Source organism: Protopterus annectens, chromosome 9.part0 (genome assembly GCF_019279795.1).
Source record: "Protopterus annectens isolate FY-2018-M chromosome 9.part0, PAN1.0, whole genome shotgun sequence".
In the NCBI taxonomy this organism is placed as follows: domain Eukaryota; kingdom Metazoa; phylum Chordata; order Ceratodontiformes; family Protopteridae; genus Protopterus; species Protopterus annectens.
Genome location: NC_056743.1, coordinates 689,021,187 through 689,035,134, shown reverse-complemented (window position 1 = coordinate 689,035,134; position 13,948 = coordinate 689,021,187). Strand labels below are relative to the sequence as shown.

At 40.1% G+C, this 13,948-nt stretch overlaps 1 protein-coding gene across 1 annotated transcript in view; it reads left to right on the top strand.

Annotated features, from left to right (window-relative positions):
- The window catches only part of LOC122810568 (antigen peptide transporter 2-like), a 222,326-nt gene that overhangs the window by 98,704 nt on the left and 109,674 nt on the right, over nt 1–13,948 (top strand). Inside the window, exon 10 of the mRNA XM_044082148.1 lies at nt 13,145–13,273. Within this exon, the coding sequence (XP_043938083.1) occupies nt 13,145–13,273 (129 nt within the window). The remainder of the gene's footprint in view (nt 1–13,144; nt 13,274–13,948) is intronic.

The window sequence follows — 13,948 nt, the reverse complement described above, 5'->3', positions numbered from 1 at the left end:
GGTATTCACAAAGTGCCTGGCTCCAGTTATTGCATTTTGCAGGCAAAGAAATATTCAAATATATCCATTCCTGGACAATTGTCTAATTCAGACAGAAAACTAGGGCATACTTCTAAATCATCTGGCGTTTATAAAAAGGGTTCTAACTTGTCTGGGGTACACCACGAAAAGAAATCACAACTGGTACCCTGTCAACAGATTACATTCCTGGGTGCAAGCTTGAATACAACTGCCCAGATGGCTTTCCTCACGACAGAGAAGCAACTTCATTTGGTAACTTACTTTAAACAAGTGGCCACAAAAACCCTGCTATCTGCAAGACAAATACTGCAAGCCTTGGGGTTCATGGCCTCCTGCATTCTTCTAATTCCATATGCAAGACTGCATATGAGGAAACTACAGTGATACTTAAAAAGTCTATGGAGTCAACATTGTCATAGCCTGGAAACAATGATTCCTATCATAGCTTGCCTGCACCTGGAGTTCCTATGGTGGGCAGAGGCCTGCCACCAAAACAAGGGACTGCCATTCACACTACCCCCTGCCAGCCAAACTCTAACTACAGATGCATCAGACTATGCATGGGGGGGCTAACGTGACAGGGAAGTGCATTCAGGGCAAATGGAATCCAAATCAAATGCACCTACATATCAATCAAAAAGAAATGTTAGCTGTACAGAATGCTCTGACAGCCTTCAAGGACTACATTCTTCCAGGACAACTAATGGTAAAGACGGACAACACCACAGTTATGTGGTACATAAACAAGCAGGGGGGTACACATTCCTACCCCCTCTGCAGACTAGCCATGGCATTGTATAACACAGCCTTGAACTACCAAGTGCACCTAGAAGCTCAGTTCCTGCCAGGAAAATTCAATACACTGGCAGACGAACTAAGCAAAATGGACCCAAACGAGTGGAAACTGGAACCACGGATTTTCAACATGTTGACAAGCAAATGGGGGAGCCCAGACATAGATCTATTTGCCTCCCCCCAGAACTACCAGTTGGACAAGTTTTGCACAAGGACTCCCCACAAACAAGCCTGGAAAGTGGATGCTCTATCCTTCAGCTGGAAAAACCTATCGGTCTGCGCCTTTCCCCCTCTGCCTCTGCTCTCTAAAATTCTGCTAAAAGTCAATCAGGACAAACCAAGGATGATTTTGATTGCTCCAGACTGGCCGTGCCAACACTGGTACCCACTCCTGCGCAGTGTGTCGCAAATATTTCCATGGCACCTGCCTTAGAACCCTTCCCTGCTGTCTCAGCAGGAGAACCAAATTCTGCACCCTCAGCTTCCAACATTGAACCTTGCAGCCTGGCTAATCACTTAAATTCACTCTTATCATCCCTCAGCAAACCTGTGATGGATGTCATCTTGGAGGCGAGAAGACCAAATACTGGAAAATCTTATGCTGACAAATGGAAAAGATACTGTGCCTGAAACCACTCTTTAGGGACGAGCACAGCAGCGCCCAATTTACCTCAGATTTTGCAATACTTAACTGAGATGCTTCACAAGGGCCTGTCTTTTTCCTCTATTAAAATCCATGCCTCAGCTATTTCAGCTCACTATAACACAGAACCACCCCTCTTCTCTCATTCTCTGCTCAAGTAGTATCTCAGAGGGGCAAAGAACTTGAGACCACCCAGGAAAGCTCCTACCCCTGCCTGGGACCTTAACTTTGTTTTGGAGAAGCTCACTCTACCTCCTTTCGAGCCAGCTGCTACTGCAGACTTAAACTTTCTTTCTTGGAAAACAGCCTTCCTTTTAGCAATCACTTCAGCTAGAAGGATATCTGAATTACAGGCCCTTATGGCAGTGGAGCCTTTCATCATCTTTCATGCTTACAGGGTATCTCTCAGGACCAATCAATCCTTCATGCCCAAGGTGGTTTTCCATTGTGGCTCTTAATCAGTCCATTCATTTGCCAACCTTCTTTCCCAATCCACAGAACAAAGGGGAACAGATTCTGCATTCATTGGATGTGCACAGACAACTTAGATTCTACTTGGACAGGACTAAATCTCGAAGAAAATCTGAACAATTGCTGGTAGCATTTGCTGCAGGGGCAGAGAGGAAGGCTATTTCAAAACAAACCATTTCTAAATGGATAAGCCATTGCATTCATTTCTGCTATACGCACCATGGAAAACCTATACCCCAGGGGATCAGATCCCATTCCACCAAGGCTGCATCTACTTCTGCAGCCTTTCTCAGAGGTGTTCCTAACAGGGATATTCTAGAAGCTGCTATCTGGAGTTCTCTACATACTTTCACCAAGCATTATCATTTACCAATTTTCTCTAAATCCAGAGCTGGCTTTGCCACTGCTGTCTTGCAGGGCCTTATAGCTGTCCCTAATGCTGTATAAACTCCTCCTCCTAACCATAGCTTTGGGAATCTACTCAAATGTAATGACTGCAACAGTGAAACATGAAGAACATAGTACAGTTATGTACACTTACCATAAATGTAGATGTTCAAGTGTATTCACTGTTGCAGTCCTGGTTACCCTCCCTCCAGCCCCCTACTTTTCTCTGGCTATACCTCTGCTTTCCTTTACTATGCTTAAAAGCCTTTTTGGTGTATTTGCTTTTGGTTGGAGGTATAATTTTGTGTTTTATAATTTTATTTGCTCCCCATTAGTGGGACACCTGACATCTGAGGCAAGAAAAACTGATGTAATGGCGTCAGCTGCATGTTTTATATCCCTGACGACCTGACGTCATGGAAGAAGGGACAGCAACCAACGCAGGACCCAAGACTTTGTTAATCAGGCCAACTGAGGCCAACCTGCCAGCAGATTACCCAAATGTAATGACTGCAACAGTGAATACACTCGAACATCTACATTTATGGTAAGTGTACACAACTGTACTTTCCTCCATGCTGAAAGTGCAACTGGCAGCTATCTCGAATTTCCATGTCAGCAAAAACATGAATGCTCTGGCCTCTTCAAGACTGTGTAAGGCTTTTCTTCAAAGCACCTTTCTTTGACGACCCGTGATTAAGGACTCTGTTCTTCCTTGGGACCTTACCTTGGTTCTGCAGGCGTTAGTTGCTCCTCCCTTTGAACCTGGAGTATCAGTAGATTTGAAGTTTATATCCTGGAAGACAGCCTTCCTAGTGGCCATTATGTTGAGTAGGAGGGTTTCTGAGATTCAAGCTTTGTCTGCCGTGCCCCCTTACTTGATCTTCCATAAGGACAGGGTCTCGCTCCGCATGAACCCTTCCTTCTTACCAAAAGTAGCTTCTGAATCAAACATTAACCAGACTATTAACCTGCCAGTTTTCTTTCCAAATTTTCAGAACAAGGATGAATATAAGCTGCATTTGCTAGATGTTCATAGACAGCTTTGGTTTTATTTACACAGAACAAAGCCCTTTCATAGTTTCATAGTTTCATAGTTTAGTACTAGGCTATCTGCCCTGGAGCATTTGTAAGCCTAGCCATAGTGATGTGGCTTTCGCCACCCCATGAAATGGTACAAAAATGCACAGAATAGATTTAGAATACTGTGCCTCTGTCTAGTAGTGACACAGTGAAGGTCCCCTTATATAATAGAATTAGTTTACTGTGCCCCTGTCTAGTAGTGACACAGATGTGACCCCTGGGGTAAACTTACAATCTCCCATCCACTCATCAAGATTTCTCTTGAAGAGAGTCAGTGAGGGGCTCTGCCTAACATGAACTGGGATCTTGTTCCAGAGCATGGGAAGCCTCTGGGTTATGAATCTATCCCTCCAGCATGTCCTATTCATACTTGTGCCGAGGTTTAAGTCTTTAGCTCTCGTGGTTCTGATGGATTTGGATTTTTTGAGGTGGAGCATGTCCATCAGTTCCTGATTGGACATGGCCTTGTATGTCCGGCAGAGATCACCTCTGAGCAGGCGGTATGCTACTGAATAGAGCTGGAGTTTCTTTAGTCTGGCAGAATAAGACATATGTTGGAGACCCTTGATCCTCTTGGTGAGGTACTTTTGTGGTCTCTCCAACTATTGCAAATGCCGGGTGAGGTACATACCAAATGGGGCATTGTACTCAATCATGGGTCTGATGACGGAGGAGTATAGGGGTACAATGACATCCTTGGATCTGGATGTGAATCCCTTCATGATAAGGTGTGCAAGGTAGAATGTTTTTCTAACCACTTTGGCAACATGGGTGTCAAATGAGAGGTTGCTGTCGACTTGGGTCCCTAGGTCTCTGATTACTTTTTCCGTACTCAGTGGGTTGCTGTCTATGTGATAATTTGTGGGTACTTTGTTTTTCCCAAAGGGGATGACTATACATTTTTTGGCATTTAGTTTAAGGCCATGACTCCGGCACCAGTTGTCCGTTTCTGTGAGGCGTTTTTGTAGGATGTATGTGTCCGCTGGTGTATCGACTATGGCGCCTAGTTTGCAGTCATCTGCGAACTTTGTCAGCCACAACCCTCCCATGTTTGCTTTAACATCTGAGAAATAAATGCCAAACAAGAGGGGTCCCAGGACAGATCCCTGTGGGACACCACTTGTGACTGGCTTTGAGTCTGACATTGCTCCAGCGATTTTAACTTTTTGGGTTCTGTCCTTTAGCCAGTTTGCAACCCATGTAGTGACATAAGGGTTTACATTTAAGCTGTTGAGTTTATCTATGATGCCTGAATGGGGTATTGTGTCGAAGGCCTTAGCCAAGTCCAGGTAGGCTGTATGGACTGCTTTGCCCTCATCAATGGCTCTAGTGACTGTTTCGAAAAAGTCAACCAGGTTCAAAAGGCAGGATCTGCCCTTTACAAAGCCGAACTGGGTGGGGTCAAGTGTCTGTAGGTCCCCTATGTCTCTGTTTATGAGTTCCATAATGATTCTTTCCATAGCTTTGCAGACCAGGCTGGTTAAGCTTATGGGGCGGTAGTTCCCAGGGTCTGTAGAGGTACCCCCTTTGTGGAGTGGGACCACTGTTGCTGTACGCCAGTGTTCAGGTACATATCCTGTAGTAAGGCTAAGGTTAAATAGCATTTTTATGTGCGGATTTAGCTCCTCTTGGAGTTCACGTAGCACGCAACCCGGGATACCATTAGGTCCCATTGATGCTGTGTTTTTAGCTTTGCTGAGGGCGGCTCTCACCTGGACATCTGAGATGACAGGGAGATTACATTCAACTGGGATAAGTATTTCTTCTTTTGGGGGTGAGGGAGGGGAGAAATTTGCGCTGAACCTGTCAGCTAGAATGTTGGCAATATCTGTGGGTTCAGTGTATTTTTTGTTGTTGTGAACTAACTCTGAGCATATTTGAGGGTTTCCGCCCAGGTTTCTAACATAGCTGAAGAAGGCTTTGTGGTTATCTTTAGTGTCCTTAGCAATTTTTCTCTCAAAGTTGGCCTTGGATGTTTTTATGAGAGAACGTTTTCTGCTAGTGTTGATCAGGGATGTCTTCCCTTTATGGGATTTTGCTCTGTCGTGCAGTAGCTTCCTTCTTTTGTTATACAATTTGTTAATGGCTGAGGTCCACCAGACAGGACGCTTGCCTTTGGTGGAGAGGGACTTGGATTTGTTTGGGATTGCATGATCCATGCATTCTTGGAGATGTCCATAGAAAGCATTTGTGGAGGATTCAGCATTGTGGGATGTGGTATCCACTGGCCCAGTGGGCTTAAAGGATACCATCTCGGTCTTAAGAAGAGTGAAGTCTGCTTTTGAGAAGTTTTTCACTGTGGTCTTTTGTGCTGGGGGTGGAGGTGGGATATGTATATCCAGGGTGATTAGTTTGTGGTCAGATCTCACTAGTGATGGGTATACCTCCGGTGTGGAGCATTTTGTCCCCATGTTTGTGATGATCAGGTCTAGTATATTATCTCCCCTAGTGGGAGAGGTGACTAGTTGTTCCAGTGCATATGAATTTATGAATTCCAGGAACCTTTGGGCTAGGGTGTTAGGGCTAGAATAATGTACCCAATCTATGTTAGGGTAGTTGAAGTCTCCCAGTTATTCATGTCCTTCTCTAAACCCGTTCTGGGCAAAGCCATCTCCAAGGTTTCCTTAGCTAGGTGGATTACACAATGTATTTTGCAAATTTATAAAGACAAAGGTCTGTCCCCGCCTGGTCCTATTAAAGCTCATTCTACCAGATCTATGGTGACTTCTGATGCCTTTTGGTCTAGGGTCTCACTGGATGATATGTGTACGGCAGCAACTTGGGCAAGGTCACATACCTTAATTTCTCATTATAAGTTGGATTTGATCTCCAGAGGGAGAGCATCCTTCGGCTCTGCTGTGCTCAGGAATATCCTTCCATGAGGGCCTCCCAGGAGTTTTAGTAACTTGGGACTCTGTCCCACAGGTTGCAGATAAAATGAAGTTAACTACTTCAGATAAAGAAGTTATGTACTCACCATAACGTTCCATTTGAGTAGTTATGCTTCATTTTTCTGCAACCGTCCTGCCCTCCTTCCCCTGAACCTGTTCAAGGTTTGTGATAAAATTGAGTTGCTGATTGATTGAGTAGTGGCAAACTCAATCTGAGGGAAGGTAGGAGATGGTGATGGGTTATGGGTAAGGGGGAGGAGCTTGGAGCTCGGAGCAGATGCTTGAAAAGTTGCCAGCTTGGATCCGATATGGATCCGAATACCCACAGGTTGTAAAAAATGAAGTATAACTACTCAGATGGAACGTTATGATGAGTACATAACTTCTTTTTAATGTACATTGACCGAATCTGCAAAAAAAGTCTGATCTCACTTCACTAGCAAAGGCAGTGGAATCACTTTAAATTGTTGGTCCGGTACAAGAGTTTTAATCATGGGATCACACCTATAGACACTGCAGCCTCTGTGGAACAAGTTGGGTATCACCCACATTTGTCTGTACTCCTCCAAAAGTAGAGGAATTGACATAAAAAGAGTATGAAGAGATGCCACTACCAGTGTCTGTCCCTGCGCAGGTGTAAAGTTATACCTTTTGGGGTTCAACCAACATTGGTTATGCTTTTCTCTGTGGTGGATGAGGTAAACAGAATGTCTGTACTCCGGTATTAAACCACTACTGTTACCTTTACTAGACAAATAAAAACCTTTGGAATTGTTTCCTGATGGACCTACACTAATTCTGTAAAGACCCTGCCTTTACTTTAGAACATGCTTGTGCAAGTCGTAGAAGACATTCAGCCTTCTCACAACTAGAGGAAAGAAAGAAGGAAGGAAGAAAGGAAAGAAAAATGTCTTTAATTTCTGGTTACGTCATGGTCACGGGGATCTGAAACTTATGAAGATCTACTTCCATGCCTTGCCTTTAGTCACTAATTACAGTTAGTGGCAGAATGGTATTGCCATAGTTCCAGGGAACCAGCTTCTCCTAAAAAAGCAAAGTTTTTAAAGCTAGGTCTCCAGCAATATGTTTTTTCACCCAACTTTCAGCATTACCAGGATGTAGCAAGAGTAGCATTGACTAACCCAGATTCATAGGTGTATGCCCTACAGAGGCAGACAAAAGATAGAGAGCACTTCCCAGAATTTTAGAATAACTTGTTTTCCACTCCTCAGTCAGTTTCATTTGCTCCCACATCTCAAAAGTATAAATCAATCCTCCATCCTGACAGTGTGTAGGGTTTTAGGCTTTATGAGAAGCAGTCTGGGCTGTAAATTACCTTTAAGTAATGCTTAAACGCTCTAAATGAAAGGTGCTCTTTCAGGAAGGAAAACTCAGATCCAGAAAACAGAACCCTTTGATACACTGCTTTTCAATAAAAAGTGCAAAATGTCCTTTTACTAAATTAAAAAAAAAGTTTTGACTCCAGTACATGTAAGAAGCAATGATAATAAATAATAAATACTTTGCACTTTGTTCACATTTGTAGCAGGCAGATATTTTAGACTGCTGTGAAATGGAATATTTTTACCCCCGTAATGGCCTCATGGCCACATTTACCTGTGTATTAATAATAAGATTTCTCAAAGTCCAGTCCCACTAAACAACCACATTGGTAGATATAAATAAATAAGAATCAAAACATTTCATTAATGTAAATAAAACTTTTATGTGAATTTGTGGACTAGCTTTAAATACTTCATTAATACCCTTTGGTTTATAACTCTCTTAAATGAATTGCAGAAACATCCTTTTTGTTTTAGCACATTATGGGACTTCTTTTATAGCGTGGATGCCAGATTCTAGACCAGATGTCATGCCACATGATTTGGCCACTGCATGAACAAAGACAGTAAAGTACATTTACATTGTGTTCCCTTGCACCTCACATTGTGGAAGCTGTGCCTCCACACCTAAAGTCTCCAAATATACCAACTGCGAGGTTGCATCACCTTAGAGAAAAAGAATAACTGTATTTCCCTTTTTTCTGATTTGTTTCGATATCAGATGTAGTATATTTTGAGATCAAGGTGTAAGTGCAGGTGCAGACCTCTGCAAAAAAACATCACTTTCTAGAGTGTGTGTGTTAAACTGTGCTAGGGTGGCATACCGCTCAGTGAAGTAGTGGTCTTTGGGATACTGGATTCAGGAAGTTGCAGGTAAGTAATTTAAAACAGACCTGATTTTATCTGTCCCCCTCACATTGGAGTGAAGGTATATGGTCATTTCATTGTTCTGTACTTCTTTAAGATCTGACCCTTGCTGAAATTTAAAATGGAGCATCATAAAAGAATCCATCCATCTACAACCCCCCTTTTTCAGTTTTTGCACATGGGCTTGGCGTGTCACTTCAACAGTGACAATCATCTAGAGACAATGTATACACCACTGTGTATCATTTCTTTTAATTATTAATATTTCTAATGTATTCCTGTAACCTCCATTTTAAACTCCTGTTTTCCATACATTCCCTTATTTGGACACATGCACCATAATGCATGTACAGAGAAGTCCATACCCTAAGAAAATAACTGTTTAATGTTATATTTTTATTTAATTATTTAAATTAGGATACTCAAATGTTTTTAAGTATTTTACCTGAGACACCTAGCAGATCCATTCTAAATGGTAACCAGTTTCTCTTGCTGCAGGTACACAATTGGCTATAACAAACATTTCTTTAGTATCTTTATGAATGGGGCTGAAAATTTTAGCATTTCAGATCCAGCCTAAACACAGAGTAGTCTCATTTTTAGCATTTTTTAAGATACTGCTGATGTGTGCGATGCATACAACCGATATATTATGTTAACTTAATATTCAAGAAGTAACAGGGTGTGTTCCACATCACATACAGAGACATAATGAAGCACAGAGTTTATTGCTATTTTTGTGGACTTTGAATCTGCATTCTTCTGGTTAGTGGTAATTATGCATGAGGTAAGCAGTCTGAGTTGCAATGTGCAGATCATTTGATTGCAGCTGCAGATAGTTTTGTGGTGAATGGCACTTTGTGATGCAGGATAATTTTGTACAGTGCAGAAGCTTATTACAGCAGTGCATTGTGATGTGTCACATTCATACATTATAAATACATGCTTATCTTAGTGTGGCTAATGACCTTCTGAGGATGAGGAATTGGATGTCTTTTATGAGGCTGGTAACCTCAGTGTGATACAGTTGTCAGTACAATGTGACTTGTCACCTTTGGTACATTGTAACTGAATGTTACCCTCTGCAGCTTGTCCTGTGATCATGGTGGGCCTTTGAGAGTGTCTTTCTTGTTGTTGTGTAGATACCTTTCACAATTTTACATTGAGAATTGTTAAAACTGTACATTGTAACCAAGTGCCATGTGGTTTGCATTATGGGCAGGGCTGCACTACAAGGTTATAGTCTGAAAGTTTGTGTGCAGTTCCAGAAATCTTGTCTATACCATTTGACAGTGGAATGTGCACGACCCTGTACATGCTATATAGACGAATGCTACCGTGTGAGATATTGCATATATATCTTTAAATGTTAGGGCAGTGTATGTACTTTCTAGAGAGTTTAATCTGAAAATACACATCATGGAGGTTAGATCATATCCACCATAAACATATACCTATTGATGCTGGAGTAGAAAGTATTTGCAGAACTGGAGAAATTTGTAGAAATAAAAAAACTATTCTGGGGTGGGGTTATATCACTTACATCAGAATTAATTTTCTTGGGCTTAACTGAGCATGCAGAGCTAACTAAAGTGGAGCCAGCTTCCCTTAATTCAGTGGCAGTTTTTGCAAAGTAATGGGTTGGCTGACCTGATGCCTTGAGCTATCAATGGGTTGGCTGACCTGATGCCTTGAACTATCAAGACTGGCTTACCTTATTTGTAGAGAAGAAAAACAAAGTAGCAACAACTAAAATGAATTTCATTAGTTATTGTGAATTTAGGAAGAATCTGATGGTTATTCACCATTTGTCCTTTATAAAAGCACAACGTCTTCCAGAGAATATTGGAGGAGTTTCTTGATTCACTAATAAGAGATAAAATAAATTGTAGTATAATAAATGATCAAATAAGAGAATGGCTGCTAAGAGAAACCGAAATGATGTTATAAAAGGCTGTTGATATGTACACAGCAAGCAGAATTGTTAGCACACAGTTAAAAGAATTAACAAGAGAAAATGGCTGCAAGATAAAATGTGTGTAAAATAGTGAGTTAGAAGAACACTTAAACTGTGTTGCAAAGGTAATGGCTATGAAAGAGAACAATGTGAGAGTCACTTCTTCAAATAAAGATAGAGCATCACATTGTAGGTGTGTTTAGTAATCATAAGATAAAGCTGTGGCCTGTTTTTCATAATTTTTTTAGAAAAAGTTTTAGAAGATTACATTTTGCAAAGACAGTTAAAAAGAAGGCAAATGCAATCAGAAGAATTTGCATTCTGTTGAACAGATGTGAAAAGTGGCTGTTTTGGGGCACTGTTAAAGTGAAAAGACTTCATACAGTAAAGTGTGAAAATGCCTCTAAAACATCAAGATGAGTGCAAGGCAGATTGTTGGAAAGAAATGCTGAAAAGCAGTAAGTAGAATGTTGGATTTAAACAGAGGTGTGGAGTGTAGTATAGCAGTAACCCACGCTTGGGTGTGGGTAATGCTGGATTTACCCACGGTTGGTGTGGTTTGGTCACGAGGGCGAAGCCCGAGTGGCCAAACAAAGCCAACCGTGGGTAAATCCAGCGTTACCCACACCCAGAAGTGGGTTATTGCTATTATACAATGACATTATTTAAGAAAAAAAATAATTACTTTTCTTAAATAATGGTGTTGTATAAATGCCTCCTTGCTGCCCTTCCGCAGCTGTCTGGAATTCTGTGGCAGTTCTGATGTACTGCGCATGTGCATGCCTACGCAGTACATCAGAGCTGTTGGCAAAAGCAACGGAGAAAGCAAAATCTCCGTTGCTTTTTAAAAATTGTTTCGCTATGTTAAATGAGTTTAACATAGTGAGACAGCTTTAAAAAAAGCAACAGAGAATATCCGTTGCTTTTTTAAAGCTGTCTCGCTATGTTAAACCCGTTTAACATAGCGAGATAGTTTTGAAAAAAGCAACTGAGAAAGCAAGATCTCCATTGCTTTTTTAAAGCTGTCTCGCTATGTTAAACTCATTTAACATAGCGAGACAGTGTGAAGCAACAGAGATCTTGTGTTCTCCGTTGCTGTAAAAAAAGAGTTATAGTAATGGAAAAAGTCCGGGCAACCGGACCTTTTTCCATTACTATAACTCAGATTTACAATGTGCACGCTGCCAATCAGCGTGCACGTTTTTGAATATTAATGGGGGGTCGTTGTATAATATTTGTTTGAGTATACATGTAGATCCTTGCTGTACAAAAGCAGGTATCTCTGTGAACATTGATATAGCCTGACCACAAGATGGAGGTATTAGGTTAGAAGCAGCTCTCTTGAATATGAAAATAAGAAATTTAAGACTTATCTTAATACTGGGGTTATTTGGTTTGTAAGAAACTAAGAATGGTGAAAAGATAAAAAGACAAACATTGTGATCAGATAATTCCCTCGTCAAAGCTAATTTTCACATCACTTTTCTAAATCTTTTTCTAGATAAGAATAATATTTACTACAATATTCATTTGTGAAGTATATTTGTAAAGTTAGCATGATGAAAATGTGGGTGCAAAACAAAATTACCCCAGTTATGTTACAGTATTTAATTTGGTGAATGACATTTTACATTTTTGCTCAAAACTAACAAAGTTCATTATATAAATATGATTGTAGTCATTTTTTTTGGATCTTTGTCAGAATATAAGTCAGTCTATCAAATATAATCCAGTCTAGCACTGTAAGATAGTTCTCCTGCCTTACACATTGAGTCATTCAGGATTTCTTAATTTGCTGATGCTGACAAGCATTGCATCTTAAAAAGGATGTGTCCACTAGCTGGTCATACAGACACAAGCGTGCACATATACATACACAAAAACACACGCACATATATAAACAAATATAACTAAATATTTAGAATGATTAGTGATATTATTTTTGTGTCTTATTTGTTTCATAATTTTTTATTTTGATCACCAACATATTTAACCAGCATCACTGAGTTGGTTCTTTAAAAGCACAAAAGCATACACTGAAGCTTCAAAATTACAAATCTTGATATTTTAAAGTGTTTTTGCAGGTACGCTTTGCCCCCACCAGCCTACACATCTGGGGACTGACCCCTACTAAAAGTAAATAACTCAGGGGTCACACCAGTTTGAGGTATGAGTGTAAAACGGCTTCAAAATAATGCTGGGTTTCATGATTTTTAATTACCAAAATGGCTTATTATAATTTTATAGGGACACTGCATTATTGCACTGAACCTGAGAAATGGCTGTTACTCTTGCTGTTGTGTGTTAAATTCTTACATTTATTTTTATTAAATTGCTATTATTTGGTGCAGTTCTTATATGTTAATGAAAGAAGTCTTGGCCATTTTACTCAACCCTTATCTAGGATCCTTTTGCCAAAATAGTCTTTGGTGCTTGGAGTATGTTATCATGGCAACTAGCTTACATATAACATGATATAACAATGTTAGCACAAAAATCTAATTTTTCCTAGAGAGTTGTCTCCAAAATAAAAGAAGCAACATAAAATGCAAGATCTTTTGAATTAAAGTATTCAGTTATATAATATTAATAGATGAGAAATGTATAACTTTTTTTCAGAGCTGCTGTTTGTTTCTAAATGTCCAAATTAAGATATATACACCGTTCTTCTTTTCAACTTCCACAGCTGATCCAGTTGTCTATGCAGGTGGCAATGTTGTATTATGGCCGTCATTTAATCCAAGGAGGATACATGAGTAGCGGCAGTCTAGTTGCTTTCATCATGTATCAGAAAGATCTAGGAACTAATATTCGGGTAAGAAAGATTTGGAAGTAGATTTGCAAAGAATATGATTTGATTTACATGTTGCACTGTTTGTGTTTTGTTGTATCTAAGTTATTTTGATATCTGTTAAAAGATGACTAACCAATGAACAAGGATCGTAGCAGAAAAGATGAAAGTAAGTTCAGTGTTACAAAAAAGTCAGCAAATATGGTAGTAGTAGCTCCAAGGATAAACTATTGTGGGAGTGTTACTAGGAAGAGACATGTCTCTGAGGGCAGTGGAAGGGCATTCCAGATGGTGAGTTCAGGTACTAAGAATGTCTGTTCACCTAAATCTACCTTGTGATGTGGTATGCTTAAGGTGTTCTGTGGGTAAACTGAGCAGGCAACGGAACATTATAACAAAAGCTGCACATTTATTTATTTAACAAATCAAATCATAACTTAAACACTTTTATAAAAGAAAAAGGATAATGAAATGCATTATGGAAAGGTTCTTGGAAGCTACAATTGTTTATTTTTAAGGAAAATTTAGGAAGATTTAAGTGAGACTAGTTTAAGCAAATCGGGCTAAAGAACCTTTATATATATAAGAACGATAGTACTTGTTTTTGGTTCTATTGGGTTTACTGGGCTTCAGGTATTGAGATGTAGTATCATTGAAGCTTCTGTTAATAATGCAACAGCTTAAAATAAATTATCCATT